This window comes from Vipera berus (genome assembly GCF_964194415.1).
Source record: "Vipera berus genome assembly, chromosome: 1".
Taxonomy (NCBI): Eukaryota; Metazoa; Chordata; class Lepidosauria; order Squamata; family Viperidae; genus Vipera; species Vipera berus.
In genome coordinates this window covers 286,589,186-286,605,470 of record NC_138202.1, presented here as the reverse complement: position 1 = coordinate 286,605,470, position 16,285 = coordinate 286,589,186, and the positions used below count along the sequence as shown (strand labels likewise).

Below are 16,285 nucleotides of genomic sequence, written 5' to 3'. Positions count from 1 at the left end.
CATTTCTTGCATAATGGAGTTCTTGAGCCTTCTCAAATTTAGATCAATAAGCTATTAGGGGGAAATCTGTTTATATTAGGCTTCACTATATGACAATGTGGGCATTTTAATTTTCCAGTTTCTCCATTTCTTAGGTCTGAGAGGCATGTTTTGTTGGGAGGATGGTATCATCCTTAACTTGAACGCTACATGAAACAGCTGCACTGCAGAAAATAACTTACTGAGCCGGTAGCAAGGAGAAAATGCTCAACAGAACCAAGTCACAGCCTTACAAGACATTTCTTTATGACAAGTGACCACTTGCAATGAGTATGAACTCTCCTCCTCGTATAAGAGGATGAGAGAAAATAAACCCATGACTTTCTGACACTTCTTTTAAGATATAGGGACTCAGAAACTTTACTCTTGACGGGCAAAAACTCCGTAATAATTGCAGCAAGACAGTTGCTACCAGTACAGCCGGGCTTTTATTTCCACAGGCACCAAGAAATTCAATCTTTTATATTTACTTGGTTGGCCAGAAAGCCAGGCAATGGCTCTATTTCTTCCTTCTCTCCTTATGGGGCCCAGAGTAAAAAAAAAAAATTAATTATAGAGGACAATTGAGAGGTTCCTGCCTAATAGGTTTGAGACTGAAAAGGGAGCAACCATTTCATATATCTTCTCTATGTTGCTTATAGGATGGATGGATGGATATTTGTGTGTATACACACACATGTATAAAGTGGGGGGGGGGAGGAAGAGAAAGAGATACTATATATTATAAGGCAAGCCTGGGAACTTAATTTCTGTATGCATATTTAGAAAAGCTTCTCCAGACTTCTTACAGTGAAATGAAAGGTTGGGCTTGATAGCATAAAACAGATTAGCACTTTAGTGTAGTGTAAGTTTCTTTGCGAAGCTTCTTGCCTTCTGTAACTATGCAGCTCCCCATAGCAGACATCTGTAGTGGTGCGAACAGAAGTTCTCACATTTCCAAATATTCAGGGTTCAAAAAGGTTTAGGGATCTCAGCTGTAGCTTCATGGAAGAAAAAGTTCACCTAATGGATTTTTGTTATCTAGACTAACTACATCTGCTATCTAAATAAATAGCTTTGAAAACAATGTGCGACTCTACATTCCTTTGACTAAGGAATGCTTTAATTGAACATATGTTACATTTCACATTCCCGAAGAAAATTGGCTGAGTATCTTTACATTTTTTTGCTGGCGCCAAAAAAACCAACATTGCAGCGTATGAAAACATGTGCACCTGGCTGAGAATTTAAGCTTTCATGATATGCTAAACTGATTAAATGATAAACAATTTGCCTGAACACCATTCAGAGGTCTTGTGGGATGCATGTTGTGTCACAGTAATTTATAGCTTATTTATTAACAGAAAAAGGTGCAAAGGGAATAAAAAATGTTACGTGTTACTAAACACAAGTTAACTTGGTTGATCAAGTCAAAATTATTCACAAGAGAAATATTCTCCATATAGAAATAAATAGCTAGAAAGTATTTGATAAATGTTTAGCAGTTAAGAGCTGAATGAACAAACAATTGAAGGGATAAAGAGATTTTGGAAAATCTGATTTCACCAACATCTTAAAATCATTTTTTTAAGTATAACCCCAAAATAGCACAAGATTACACGTAAGCCTTGTTTACAGTCTTCTAGTCGTCTTTAACTTTTATTTTCAGAGGCAAATCAAACTCTCCAGTTTAATGTTTGATTCCTGAGATCCCTAAACGCCAGTGAAAAGTATTTTTTAAACTGTGTAAATGCTAGTAACTGGTAATCAAAATGCTTTAGCTATTGACAAATTTCTAAAGACCTTTGAATTTTTCAAAGTAAAGAAAATTCATTGGCATTGGAGAAATATGCCTCTTGTTCTAGTTCTCCATGGCTGCCTTTTTTTTTATTTGTGGCATTCCTGAAATGTGTTCCAAAGAGAGTGGAAGAGTCTAGCAAGTCTTTACAACATGGGAAAGCCCTCTTCTACAATGTAGTGCTATAAGTTAAGAGAAAAAAGTATCTGATTGGAGATAGACTGAGCCACAGCCTATTGTTCAAATATTTTCACTATTAACATCAATTAAAATAAGGTAACAATCAATTTAAAGGCTGGATTCTCAGTATTATGATGAAGCCAATCATTACTTTGGTGAATGCGTAGCTGTGTTTGTGTGTGCATTTATTTTCCTGAACAAATTAACCCTGTTTCAGAAAACCACCTCAGAAAACAAATGTGAAGCAAGAACATCTACACCAGCTTATTCCAAGTAAATTAAGCTGTAGATATTAATGAAAATAACGTCAAACTGTAAACAGCAGAAGATGGGATGTGAAGACAAACATCTCATTTTAGGCAGCTCTCCACAGCTGTCACAACTTCTTGCAAAATGTCATCTCGATTCTCCCTCGTAATCTAAAATTTTAAAAAAAACAGAATACACATAAAATATGGAATATCAGTCTTCACTTATTTAAAGTAGCCAAAATGCAAGGCTTAGAAAGTGGAAATATTTATGAAGACTTTTTAGAACAAGAACAAGCTAAGAATTGTCCAGCTATCAGATGGTTGTTATTGTTTTTAATTATAAGAATTCCTTTGTTACCATATTAGGATGGAATTCTGGATTCTGATTTTCCCCCCTAAAATTACTTGCTTTCTACTGATAAAGAACCCATGCAGATTAAGTAGGTTGCACATAGTACTGCAGATGTGAAAATATACAGGCATGCAGGGGAATAGATGGCATATCATTAAAATAGAAAAAGTATACAAGATTTATATACTGGATGTCATGCTTTTATTATAAAAGTAGGGCTCTGAAAAGAACTTGTCCCCCCCAATTTTTTTCCAAAGTGTGAAACAATTTGTAGCCAAGATATTTAGATACACTGAAAGTAATAAGGGCTAGTATTCCAAGAATGCTGGAGCTAAGTTAGTAGGAGTTAAATTAGACAAATGGGGGAGGAATCATCGAGATGGGCGAGGGAATCAGCCTTTGGACTCACTCAGGTCATTGTTTTTGTGGGGTATTTAAGAAAAAGAAGGACTGAAGCGGGAAAAAAGAAATGGGACTTTAAATCTATAGTCCTTGAAGCTTGTATCAAAATAAATTGACCTAAATGAATCAAGAATATCTTAGGCATTTTCCTGCATTGATTTTATGTCTGGTTTTTCTGGTTTGATGAGATTTCATTTAAAAGGATGCGACATTTTGTTCTAGGAGCTAGAAATAAAGAAACATGAGACTGACTTAAGTTGACCAAGAGTGAAAATGGCTCTCAACACAAAACAGCACTATGAAATAATAATGTAATAAAAAGTTATAAAATAGAACATGCCATGAAAACCTAACAACTTCAGCTGCTAAGGCCTGGTGCTGGCTCCCAAGAGCATTTTCCTCCCCTATCCCTTAGGAAAAGATTGAAAAAAGAGGTTAAAAGGTGTATCCTTTACTAGGACTATTTCAACAATAATTTGTAGTTAAGTGCCTTGGAGACTGAAAAGCAAGGCCCTAGCACCCTTCTGCATGATCCTGAAAACAGGTATCACTATGAAAGTAAAATTAAATACTCAACTGAAGACTTGAGCCTGGGGAATAAAAGGTGTTGTTACTTTAATGAACAGCAGGGAGGCGCTATGATCTTCTGAACCATTTTCAAAGCACACACAGGCTTTTTCATTACACTTCTCTTTTCCTCCAATAGAGGTTTTAATAATAACCACAACAGCAACAACAAAAACTTTACTGTCATTTTGAATGTACACCAATCGGCATACATCAAAATGAAATTTTGTTGTATACAGCTCTCAATAACCAGCACTCCAGTGTTGCAGGCAGCAGAGATTCTCCAGGACACTCATGGAGTCATATGCAAGCTTTGTCAATAATTCATTACCTATGGAACTTAGTTAAAAATTCACAAGAATAAGCAATGTTACTGTTCTGTACCAGCCTGCTACCGGCCCTGCAGAAAAGTCAGGGACAACCCCTTTACAAACGGCAAGAGGCTGGAATTAAGCCTGCCAAATTTATTAAGATAAAACAGAGCAAAACAAGACACCAACCATGAAACAGGAGCTATGAAACAGGAACTAATCAAGCGGTTGCCTTCAGCAAACCAGCCCTCCCACACATTCCCCTTTTATACAGTTCAGGGCGTGGCTTCTCTCTGCCTCCTTCTGAGGTGCCCCATTGCCTTCCTCTGTTTACTCCTGATTGACTGCCTCCTGCGTCGGGCGTCCTTGAACAGGGCCAGCTGTGGGTCATCTTCATCCACGTTGTCAGGCTCACACAGCTGGGTCTCCGTCGTGACCAGGTGGGAGGGGCCTGGCTGAGGGCTCTCATCAGCAAGATCTTCAACCCCCTCAGCAAGGTCTTCAACACCCCCCTCCTCCTCTGAGTCGTCTGACCCAACTGCCGAACCCACAGGCTGACCCTGAATCACAACAGTTACTAAATATTAAATTCACTACCTTTACCTCAGATTCAGTTCAGATAAATGTGAGGCAAGACAATTTTATTTCTGTCAAAATCACTGGAATGGCCACTGAAGTTGTGTTTTGTATTTTCCAGATATTTGAGATCTAACATATGCTTTTAGTGTTGTAACTGAATTTCCAATGTTAGTAGTATTAATATTGCAAATAACAGGTATAACACAATGACATATACATGTATGAAACCCATTATTAGCACTAGGCTTTAGCATTACTACTGTTAAAGAGTATTAGTGATAATGGAATGCCTATAACATTTTTTTTCCATATTCTCTATAATGCATTTGTTATCCCTCTCCTCAGCTTGTCACAATACACTACTGCTGTTTATCTGGGAAATTTATGAAGTCACATTTTACAGTCCCACATTTAGAAGCATCTCACAGAGAAAAATTGTGTTTAGACTTTTGAAAATGGATTGCTCAACGAAAGCATCTATTTGCAGCCATTTAAAATAAACATTTTGACTTCTTTATATGTTATATGTAAAGGGGAAGTGAATGGGATATACTTTAAGCTTCATAGCTGAGGACGGGTGCAGCTGAAGCCCAAACATAAAAGCTAAAAGAAATCCACCACAGAATCAGCTTTATTTCCAGTAGAAGTGACCACCTGTTTTTTCAAAGGGAATTGTTCCAAACAAATGCTAAATAAGATGTCAGACCATTGCATGCCAATAAAAACAGACTTTCTCAGTGGATCTGTCTGTGACTTACACTGAAGAGTTTCACCTCTTTTCTATTTCTGATCTCTTCCACAAGTCTCAAAGGCTTTCCTTTAGGCACTGGGATTGTTCCAAGTATCACAGTCCTGGATCCATTCAAAATTTGTTGGACAGCTTGAATAAATGTCTGGCTGAAGAGCTCCATTTTACCAATCTCATCAATTATGCATACCTTTTTCATTGCACTGCTGTCAAAATCCGTCTATGAGGAAGATACGTATAGTATAAAAACACTCAGTGGCAAAATGCAAAATATTTTTACATGACTTAAATCAAAGTTTATATGAGGGATACATTATCTGATGCCTCCTGATCTTTGGGCTCCAGCTCAGAGGCAGCAGGGCAAAAGAGAAAGTTTTCAGTGAGAGCTGCAGGACAAAACATCAGGTTATCTACTCTGACCTCTAGAGTAAAAATAATTCAAGATAACTGTTTCTTACAAAAACATTTTACACTATAGTCATACACTGTGAAAGACCATCAGCCCAATAAAAGGGCTGTATAATGACCAAGTTCCATATTCAAAATTTACACTTGCCTCTGTGTCTAAGGTGTGTATTAGTGGCTCTTTGTATGTTACAGAACCACAAGCCCTGCAGTTCTACTTATTAGGCACATTGGTAAGCAATTTTTGGAGGGGCTGTTCTTCAACACCTGGAGACCACAGGTTCCTCACTCCTATCTCTGTAAGTGTCTATTATTATTATTTTTTTAAAAAAACATGAAAACATAGAATTATAGGGTTGGAAGGTACCTTGGAGATCTTCTAGTTCAACCCCCTGCTCAAGGTTGGAGACCTTATATTATCTCGGTCAAATGGTTGTCCAGTCTATTTTTGAAAGCCTCAGTGGTGGAGTCTTCACAATTTCAGAGGCAAGCTATTCCACTAATTGTTCTCACTCTCAGAAAAATTCTCCTTATTTTTAGGTTGGATCTCTCTTTAACAAGCTTCCATCCACAGAGAGGGCCTCCTCAGGGTGCCACCGATCAGAGAATGTCGATTGGTGGCCCCCAGGGGGAGATCCTTCTCTGTGGGCGCTCCGGAGCTGTGGAACCAGCTACCGGTAGAGCTCCGGATGGCGCCCGATCTTCGCTCCTTTCGTCGCGATCTCAAGACCTTTCTGTTTGTACAAGCCGGCCTAGCCTGATGGGGATTGGTGGGGTTTTTTATTTTTGGTGGTTTAGTTTTTAACTTGGTGGTTTAGAATTCTATTTTAACTGTTTTAATATGGGCAACTATTTAATCTCTTTTTAACGTTTGTATTTAGTATTTTATTCTGCCCTGTGAACCGCCCTGAGTCCTCAGGGAGAAGGGCGGTATACAAATATTATTAAATTAAATTAAATTAAATTAAATTACTTCTCGTCCTACCCTCTGGTGCTTTGGAGAATAGGTTGTCCCACTCTTCTGTGACAGCCCCTCCTCAAGTATTGGAAGACAATTATCATGTCCCCCTAATCCTTTTAGGCAAAAACTAATGGAAAATCAGTTGGTTTTACACCTGGCTGAAGTGTTCCCCTCTATGTATATATCCCTCTCTATATGTAAAGCCAACGTTAATGAAGGAATGCAAGAACTATTAACACAACTGATAAAAGATATGAAAAGAGAATGTAAACAATAATATAAGCCTGAAAAAGGAGGAAGCATGAGAAAAAGGCTCAAAGCTTTGATTCTGGTATAAGTGGAGGGAAATTTTACCAGGCTTTCATAATTCTGTTCTTTTTCCCTACAACAAAAGAGTTTCAGCAGTTCCTGTGGTGTCTCTTTCTTGAACTGACTTGCCTTGAAGGGCTGACACTTTTAAGACAACTCTACCTCATTCTGAGTGACCTGATGAAGATAACCTTGTTTTTTTTCTTTCCAACAAGATAGAAGAAGTTTGTCACTGCTGCATTCTGGGACTTTTTTCAACTTCTCCATTTAGGTCATTTCTGTAGAACTTTCTTAGAGTTTCCCACCCAAATGTGAACCAAAACCAATGCTGTTTTGCTTTTCAAATACAGCCAAAATTATCAAAGTTTTACCAAGCTGGATTCAATTTCTTATATATTATCAAGAGATGTTCACAATTGAGGTTCCAATAATTTGGAGGTAGTCTGACTACATTTAAAGTATTTATCTATGATAAGACCGTAAACTATATAGCTGAAATACTATTTGCATCAATATTTGTAAACCTACATTGGAAACATCAGCTGCTAAGGGCTAGCAAAGGACCATATTGTCGCTTGTTTTTTGTAATGTATCTTACTCATGAGTCTACCTTGCTATGTCTCTTGCATTACCATGAGCGATACAAAGAAATAAACATGTTTACTTGCAAGTCTTTAAATTCATGATCACAAAATTCTTCTGTCAGTGAAGAAACTTCCACAAATGTGTGAAATGAACACTTACACGATACAATATGCTATTTAAAAAATAAGCACGATCACAGTATTTTGAGAACCCCCACTTTTTACATGCACATTTAAAGCACCATAAAACACAGCCTATGCATTATGAAAACGCATATATTATTTAAAAAAAAACAACATAGTTCTACTATGTAACTTACGTTTCTCAACAAAGGAAGAGCCAACTGTTCAAACGAAGCTAGATCTACAACATATTGTCCAACACGATATTCATGCCTTGCTGCTGAATGACCAGAGCTACATAAAGAAAATACATACAGCTGAATATTTACCTAACTATAGCCAATCAAAACTCTCAGCAAATCAAATGTCTTATATATTTCAAAACACAGTAATGATCTTCAGGGGGAAAATACATAATAAAACAACACGGGATATGTTTACATATGTGGTTTTAATTATGTTAGTATTAGAGCCTTCTTGCCATGCCTCTTTTCCTTCTAATGTTTCCTCATCTTTCCTAAGTACATCCCAATCTACCTAATAAATAAAACATAAAAACAGAGCCCCAAAAAGCAGTTTGAAGGAGCAAATGGTATTCAGAGACATAATGGCCTTGAGGTGATAGACCAGGGCTTTTCAACCTTTTCACTCATTGTACCACTTTTAGGATATGGCAACATCCAAGTACCACTAGTCGCCTAGCAAGGTGTCAAAAACATGATGACCCCCCCCCAAAAAGGAAAAAAAAGTGATGAAGTACAGGTAGTCCTCGACTTACAACAGTTCGCTTAGTGACTGTTTGAAAATTAATTATTATTAAATTACAGCGGCACGGAAAAAAATGCCCCCCAAGCCACAGCTGAGCAAGACACCTGCCTGCCCACCCAGCAGCGCTCTTCCTCCTGTGCGAGGTTTTCATAGTTGTGAGCATTTCTGTTCAAGATTGGCAGCAGGGGTGGGGGTGTTTGGTTGTTCTTCCCCCCATATGCTGGGTGGTTGCAGCAGGTTTTGGTCACTTCACATGACCTTGGGACACTGTGACCGTCATAAATATGAATCAGTTGCCAAGCATCTGAATGTAAATCACAAGACCCTGGAGATGCTGCAACATTCCAGCTGATTGGCGCTTCTTCTAGGCTCAGCAGAAGTGCCAGGATCAGTGCTGCTTTCCAGCTGATTGGTGCTTCCTCAGGGCTTAGCAGAACCACCAGGATCAGCTCAGAGCTCCAGATGGAGCCTGGCGCTTCCTGAGCCCTGATAGCCCTGCAGCTCCAGCCATCTCTCGTTTAGGGTTGTGCGGTGCTGCCTCCAGTTCAGCTGATTCCCCTCCCCGCTACCACTTTTCTAGGATGGTTGCGTACCACCTGCCAGGTGCCAATGTACCACAGGTGGTACCCGTACCAGTGGTTGAAAAGCCCTGTGACAGACCAGAGTGGAGACTGCCCACTGTCCTTTCAAATGTTCTAAAAATGTAACATAATTTTTAATTGAGATTATTTTGCTAATTTCTTCAGCCATCAACATTGCACATTTTATGGGGTGGTGCTAAACATGTCCCTCCTACTTTCACAAAAGCTTACAGCAGGGGTCTTCAAACTTGGCCCTTTTATGACTTGTGGACTTCAACTCCCAGAATTCCTCAGCCAGGCACAGTATGGATTTATGGGTTAATTTCTTACCAGTTAAGACCAACATGCCTTGGCATTAGCCTAATAGTCACCACATGGTAATTTTACAATCTCATCTGCCATTTTGGAAATTTCTGCTCTTCGTGCTTGTGAACCACAATGACCTTACATAAGCATTTCATTGAGGTTTTTTTTTAAAGTGCCAGAAAATATATTTTAAAAGTTCATTACCCAACTCTAGATAAAATTCCTCTTCTTCCATTCAGAGTGACAACATCAAACCCTGTTCTCCGGCCACCTTCTCTCACTTCCTCAGTGTAAAATCCATCAATGGGGATACCAGATGATTTCAAAATTTCAGCAGCTTTCCGTATCAATGTTGTTTTTCCAATTCCTACAGCAAAATCATCTTGTTTAGCCTCACTTTAAATAGTATTTATATAAAACAAAGCAAATATTATTTTAGGACTGTTTGACTCCTTTTTTCTACCTGGCTAATACAGTGTGGGCATTTATACTGTAAATTGTTTGCTCTCCTAATGCCAAAAATACACACCCCATTCACATAACACTGTTAAATGTGTTGGGGGCAGTATGACATGCGAACAAGAAAATTGGGCCACCTGTCCCAATTACTTAATTATAAGAGGGTTGATTATAGTCCTTACGATTTTTGAACTACTGTCCAAACAGCTTATTGGGGTAATCAAAGTTTCCTCCATCTGAAGTACAAACACTGCAAAAATTGACTCTTTACAAACATTCCTTCTCTTGAGTTAGTGGGAAAAGGAATGAAAGCCACCAACTAGAAAAAGGCAATATTACTCAGTTATCCTGACTTGTGTGCTTTCATTGATGGAGGTGAATGGTTTATCAGAGAAAGGGATCAGACATATCATACGGAGGCAGTCACAGAGTAGAGGATCTAACTGGTTTTCTCCTCTCAAAATTATTTATCTCATTGTTATTAAATTCTACCACTCCTTTTGCTAGCTTCATAATGTCTCCTGATCTTAAACAAACACTTTGCTCTTACACCAAAGCCTACAAACTTTAAGTAATCACATAAATCTCGAAACTTCCAATACTGTGATATTGTTCATGTTGTTTTACAACTCTCAAGTCTCTATGGAATGCCTCCACTACTTTTCCATAAGTAGTACTATTTAGGGCTACCAGATTTGTTCTGTAAAACTCAAGATGACCAGTTGATTGCAGCGAAGAACTAGACTTTTCGGTATCTTTTTGTTGACATCTTGCAGGCCAGATCTGAAAACTTTAGTTCTTATTACCGGAATGGTCCACAAAATTTCTCCATGGGCCTTGTTCTTTGTTCCCTCTAAATCCCTCTCCAAAATGCTCCTTTTTCAGGGAAATATTAAGACCCTTCTAGTCCCTTTATCTTAATCCCTTACTCTACTCAGACCAGACTTGATTTGATTCTTTATCAGCCAGTGTACCAGACAATACCAGGCAGCAGACTTAAAAAGAACCTCAGCTTCGAGATAGTAACTTGCCCATGCAGGAATGTGAAGTGGGAGTGAACTTGTCAACTCAAGAGAAAAGCACTTTTCCTCTACAATTCTATGGAGAACAGCAGTTGTGTTTGCTGTACAGCAAATGCCATTGTCACCCCTTATTTTTCCCAAGGAAAAAAATAGGCAGAGTCGTTAGAGCAGAGTTCACATCTGAGGCTCTGCAGGTACAATGTGTCTTGAAGAGGCCAAACCCCTAGTTTATAGGAGCCAAGCAAATAAGTGTAATTGGAATAATTATATTATCTTTCCCTGTTTATTCACAAATGTGTCCTGATTTATTCCTTTCCTGGTTTTTTTTAATCCTACCTTTTTCCAGGACCTCAAAGCAAGGATAAATACAAAGGGACCCTCTCTCTATTTCATTGGTGCATAACCTCGTGAAGTAGATGATGGGGAAGAATAGCTAGTCCAAACTCTTCTAGTAAAGATGGATTTGAATAGAAGAAGCCTCCTTAGCTCTAGTCTAACACTTTAACTCTTGTGTCAAAATATACTTGTTCCAGGTTACAAGATACTCAGGAATAGCAATTTGCACATTAAAATATTAAATACATACATAAGAAGGTGGAAGATCCTGACAAGACTGAGTGGCTGTGCATTCCGGCATCCCGGGACATTCAAAATATTCCACCTCTTCTTATGGGGGGTGAGTCCTTACCCCCCGTGGATAGGGCTCGCAACTTGGGAGTCCTCCTAGATTCACGGCTTACTCTGGAAGACCATATAGTAGCCGTGACTAGGGGGGCTTTCGCCCAGGTTCGCCAGTTGCGGCCCTATCTGGACCGGGATGCCCTGTGTACGGTCACTCATGCGCTCGTGACCTCTCGCCTGGACTACTGCAATGCTCTTTACATGGGGCTTCCCTTGAAGACCACTCGGAGGCTCCAACTGGTACAGAATGCGGCCGCGAGAGTTGTCTTGGGAGTTTGCCGGTACTCCCATGTTACACCTTTGCTCCGCGAGCTACATTGGTTACCAGTTGTCTTCCGGGTGAGATTCAAGGTTTTAGTTATGATCTTCAAGTCCTTACATGGCATGGGTCTGGGGTACCTCAAGGACCACCTGCTGCCGGCGTCAACTCCCCTCCACCCTGTGCGTTCCCACAGAGAGGGCCTCCTCAGGGTGCCTCCGGTCACGGAATGTCGACTGGTGGCCCCCAGGGGGAGGGCCTTCTCTGTGGGCGCTCCAGCGCTATGGAACCAACTGCCGGTTGAGCTCCGGATGGCATCGGACCTTCGCTCCTTCCGGCGCGGTCTGAAGACCCACTTATTTGAACTAGCTGGCCTGGCCTGATGGGGAACGTTAGGGTTTTTAATGGGTCTTTTATTGTTATTGTAATTTTTAATTGGGCATTTGTTTAATTCCTGTTTAATTTTTGTATTGTTATTTATATATGCCCTGTTAACCACCCTGAGTCCTTCGGGAGAAGGGCGGTATACAAATCTAATAAAAGTAAAGTAAGTAAATATTATTGGAGGGGGAGGAGCATTCCACCTTTGCAACAATGATATGTATGGTAGTTAATACTGGGAACAGAAGACCCATTGTCACATTTGAGCCTCCCTGCAAGCAATGAACTGAGTTACAACATACTGAAGAGAAATTCACTGCCATTTTGGCCAAGCATTCCCATGCATCAATTTCTGAAGGTCATCCACAGAAATACAACACCTGCTGGAGAATTTTGTGGCTGCTATCTCTGTTAAGACCCTCTCTAAAGGCAATTAAAAAGGGATTTCATTTTAACTTCCACTTCCTACAGAACAATACCCCATAAAAGCTTGCACTTATTATTAATATAATCTCCACTCCACTCCACCCCAAACCAAACTGCTGTCCTCCTGTATAATCCTATCAATATATCTAGACGACTGTTTCTATAGTTTACAATTTAAGACTTTTCAGGAATCCAGGGACAAGTGACCTGCAAATAACTAATAAGAAACCGCGCTGTGGGCCCCGCCCTGTAAATATCTTTCATTCCAAAAATAAGCCCCACTGTGTTTCCATCCGGGGACCATAAGTTGGGCGCAACTCCGCGGTCTGATCTGCAAGAGGAGCTCGGAATTGGTGTGGCTCGCAATTGTACCGGGAGCAAAGACCCACCGAATGCAAAAGGGCAAACTGATCCCTCCGAAACATAAATTTACTCGGAAGAAAACCTCCCTCTTTCTCTCCACCCACCCACAGCCGGAAATAAGGCGTTGCGAAAGCGAGGTAGAATCTGCAAATCTGCTTTGCCGGCTCTTCGGCGCCTTGCTCCTGCACGGGACATGGCCGGCCGCGCGCCGAAGCAAAGCCTGATTTCCCGGCGGCCCGGGAAGGCCTCGTTTTCATCCCAGCTCCTCCCGCGAGCTCTTCCTCGCTGGCGGCCGTGACCTTGCCCGCTCTTCCCTGCGTTCTCGCTAGGCGGAGAGAGGATTACCTGGGGGTCCCGTGAGGAAAACGTGCGTGGCCATCTTGGCCAGACGGCCACAGAGAGCCCTGCGCTGGGCGGGGGAGAAGCTAGCGGCCCTGGGCCTTTTTTTTTCTTTTTTCCTCTTCCTCCAGCCACTTGGGGGCGGAGAAGAAAAGCCGCGCGGTGCAGCTGGCTTGTTTTATTTTGGGCCAGCCTTTCTTGCTTTTTCCTTTTGCAATCCTTAGCCCAGGGGGTAGGTAACCTTGGCTCTTTGATGACTCGTGGACTTCAACTCCCAGAATTCCTGAGTCAGCTATGCTGACTCAGGAATTCTGGGAGTTGAAGTCCATGAGTCATAAAAGAGCCGAGGTTGCCTACCCCTGGCCTAGGGGGTAGGTGACCTTGGCTCTTTGATGACTCGTGGACTTCAACTCCCAGAATTCCTGAGCCAGCTGGTTCAGGAATTCTGGGAGTTGAAGTCCACGAGTCATCAAAGAGCCAAGGTTGCCTACCCCTGCCTTAGCTGCTTCATTGAGACCTGTTTTTATTTTTTAATTTTTTTATTTTAATCCCATTTATATCCCGCCCTTCTCCGAAGACTCAAGGTGGCTTACACTCTAAGCACAAATCAATGTGCTTAGCAGTAGCCTTCATTCTATGTATATGCCTGCTTATTAGGGCTTCCCCCCCCCAAGCGTCATTATTACAAAGTCATCTTATTGCCCCCAACAATCTGGGTCCTCATGTCTGTTTTTCAGACATCTGGAGGACGAAGCGCCCTGCACGCTTCCTCAGGGATTACATTCTTTTGGGACTGACCAGCGCAGAGTTCTGCGGGCCACGCAAGGCCATTTGAGTCGGGGGGGGGGTCGCTGCTTCAGATGGAGTACAAGGTAGTCCTCGGCTTACAAAACAGTTCTTTTAGTGACGGTTTGAAGTTACAAAGGCACTGAAAGAAAGTGACTTATCACCATGTTTCACACTTATGACTCTTTCGGCATCCCCCCTCCCCCCATGGGCACAAATTTCAGCCACTTGGCAACTGACTCTTATTTGTTTGTTTGTTTGTTTGTTTGTTTGTTTGTTTGTTTGTTTGTTTGTTTGTTTATTTATTTATTTATTTATTTATTTATTTATTTATTTATTTATTTATTTATTTATTTATTTATTTATTTATTTATGGGGTTTGTATGCCGCCCTATCTCCCAAAGGACCCAGGGCGGCGAACAACGATAAAAACACAAAATACAAACATTAAAAGGTATTAAATCAAATTATCCCATAAATAGTCCAATTAAAAACACAATGAAACAAAATTAAGAAAACCTCCCTTCCATCAGTCCAGGTCGGCCTGTTGAAAAAGCCATGTTTTAAGGTCGCGACGAAAGGACCGGAGATCCGGGGCCAACCGGAGCTCCCAAGGTGAATTGATTCCAAAGGGCAGGTGCCCCCACAGAGAAGGCCCTCCCCCTGGGGGTCGCCAGTCAACATTGTCTGGCCGACAGCACCCTGAGGAGGCCCTCCATGTGTGGGCGCACAGGGCGGTGGGCAGTCGTTCCTGGCAACAGACGGTCCTGCAAATATCCCGGAACTAAGCCATGTAAGGCTTTATAGGTATGAACCAGCACCTTAAATCTCACCGGTTACACAGTCCCCGGGTCACGTGATTCCCCTTTTTCAGCCTTCTGACAGGCAAAATGATGGGGAAGTCAAATTCACTTCACAACCTTGTTACTGGGTTCTATAGTAAGAGAGAGGTGATTTATAAGTGGTATAGTATTGCTTTATGATATGAGAAAAAATAACAAGATGATTTAAATGAATGAAATGTTTTGGGTATTCAACTGTAGTCCACTTGGATAACATTACAACTGATAAGAAACGTTATGAATACTGAAGGGAACTTAAGCTTAAATAAGAACAGGTGAGAACTAGATTTAAGAGAGATGACTTGACATACCAGATGGAATATCATATGACCAAACATTTGTCTAAATATGGTTAAAAGAGTAGTTAAATCTTGGAAATGAAGGAGTTTTACAGTAAGAGAAATGTGATCTATAAGCAATATAGTATTTTCTTTCTTTCTGATGATGTGGGAAATGTAAAAATATTGGGATGATTTAAACATGAAATATTTTGGATATTTAAATGTAATCAGTTCTGAGAAAACTAACTGACAAGAAATGTTTTGACTACTGAGGGGAAACAGCTTAAATAAGCGTTCTGAAAACAGGACCTATAGTACTTTACATAAGATGATTTTTTGCAAATGCAGCTGTAAAATAAGCTGAGTAGAAAAGATTACATACTGATGTTATTGTTAAATATTAGAAATATGTTTATATTTAAATCTGTACGTATCGAAAGTATTAAGAACTATGTTTGCTTAATGGTGGTAAATGGAGAACCTATTGGAAGAACAGAGGACCAAGGGAAAGTATTTCTAGTTAATATGTTGATTATGAAAGTATATAAATTAACTACTATTCCCTGTTGTTAAGTATATGAACCCAGACAACATGTTGTTTACTAAGTACTAAAGATTGTCATTCTAAAAAAATGAATAAAATATACTAAAAAAAAGAAAGTACCGGTATCTTGGAATCCCGACCACGCTCTGAGAACTGCTGATCTACAAAAAGAAGAAAGTTGATTCAAATAGTCAAAACAAGTATTCCTTGCAACACTCCTCCCCACTTTATTCAGGAGACTTACCTGAATCCATGATAAGTAGATAATATTGATATTTTTAGATGTATTAACAATGAAGTACAGAAATAAATATTGATTTGACCATTGTTCATGTTTTAATTGATTAAAAAGAATTATAAGTTAAAACAGCAGCAGAAACTTGACGGCAGGGCCCAGCAGACCTTCAGACTTGAAGAGAAAATGATGATTTATTTTAAAGCATGTGAAGATGCAAAATAGCCCCTGTCTGCAACTTTTGTTGCATCCTTCCCCTGGAGTTGTATGGCTGTGCATAATCTTGAGAAAAAACAGATTTGATTTAAGAAGTTGCAGGCAGGTGCTGCTGCAAATTCTGAATACTATTTTGTCTCTGAACCCAAAGCACTGTGCAGGTCTAGCAGTTATGAAGCACCATCTTAAAAGTAGTGGAAAAACAGTC

At 40.2% G+C, this 16,285-nt stretch overlaps 1 protein-coding gene across 2 annotated transcripts; it reads right to left on the bottom strand.

Moving 5' to 3' along the window:
- Positions 1–259: 259 nt before the first annotated feature.
- NTPCR (nucleoside-triphosphatase, cancer-related) lies at positions 260–13,404 on the bottom strand. Of its 2 annotated transcripts, XM_081342948.1 has the most exons (6): positions 13,180–13,404; positions 9,448–9,610; positions 7,786–7,882; positions 5,217–5,426; positions 2,340–2,415; positions 260–1,019 (listed from the first exon to the last, which is right to left on the bottom strand). In XM_081342948.1, the coding sequence occupies exons 1-5, from the start codon at positions 13,211–13,213 to the stop codon at positions 2,347–2,349; spliced, it is 573 nt and encodes a 190-aa protein (XP_081199074.1). In that variant the 5' UTR covers positions 13,214–13,404; the 3' UTR covers positions 260–1,019; positions 2,340–2,346. The 2 variants fall into 2 exon arrangements, with proteins under 2 accessions (XP_081199074.1, XP_081199073.1); XM_081342947.1 differs by lacking the exon at positions 260–1,019 and having other exon boundaries at positions 1,028–2,415.
- Between the last annotated feature and the right edge of the window lie 2,881 nt (positions 13,405–16,285).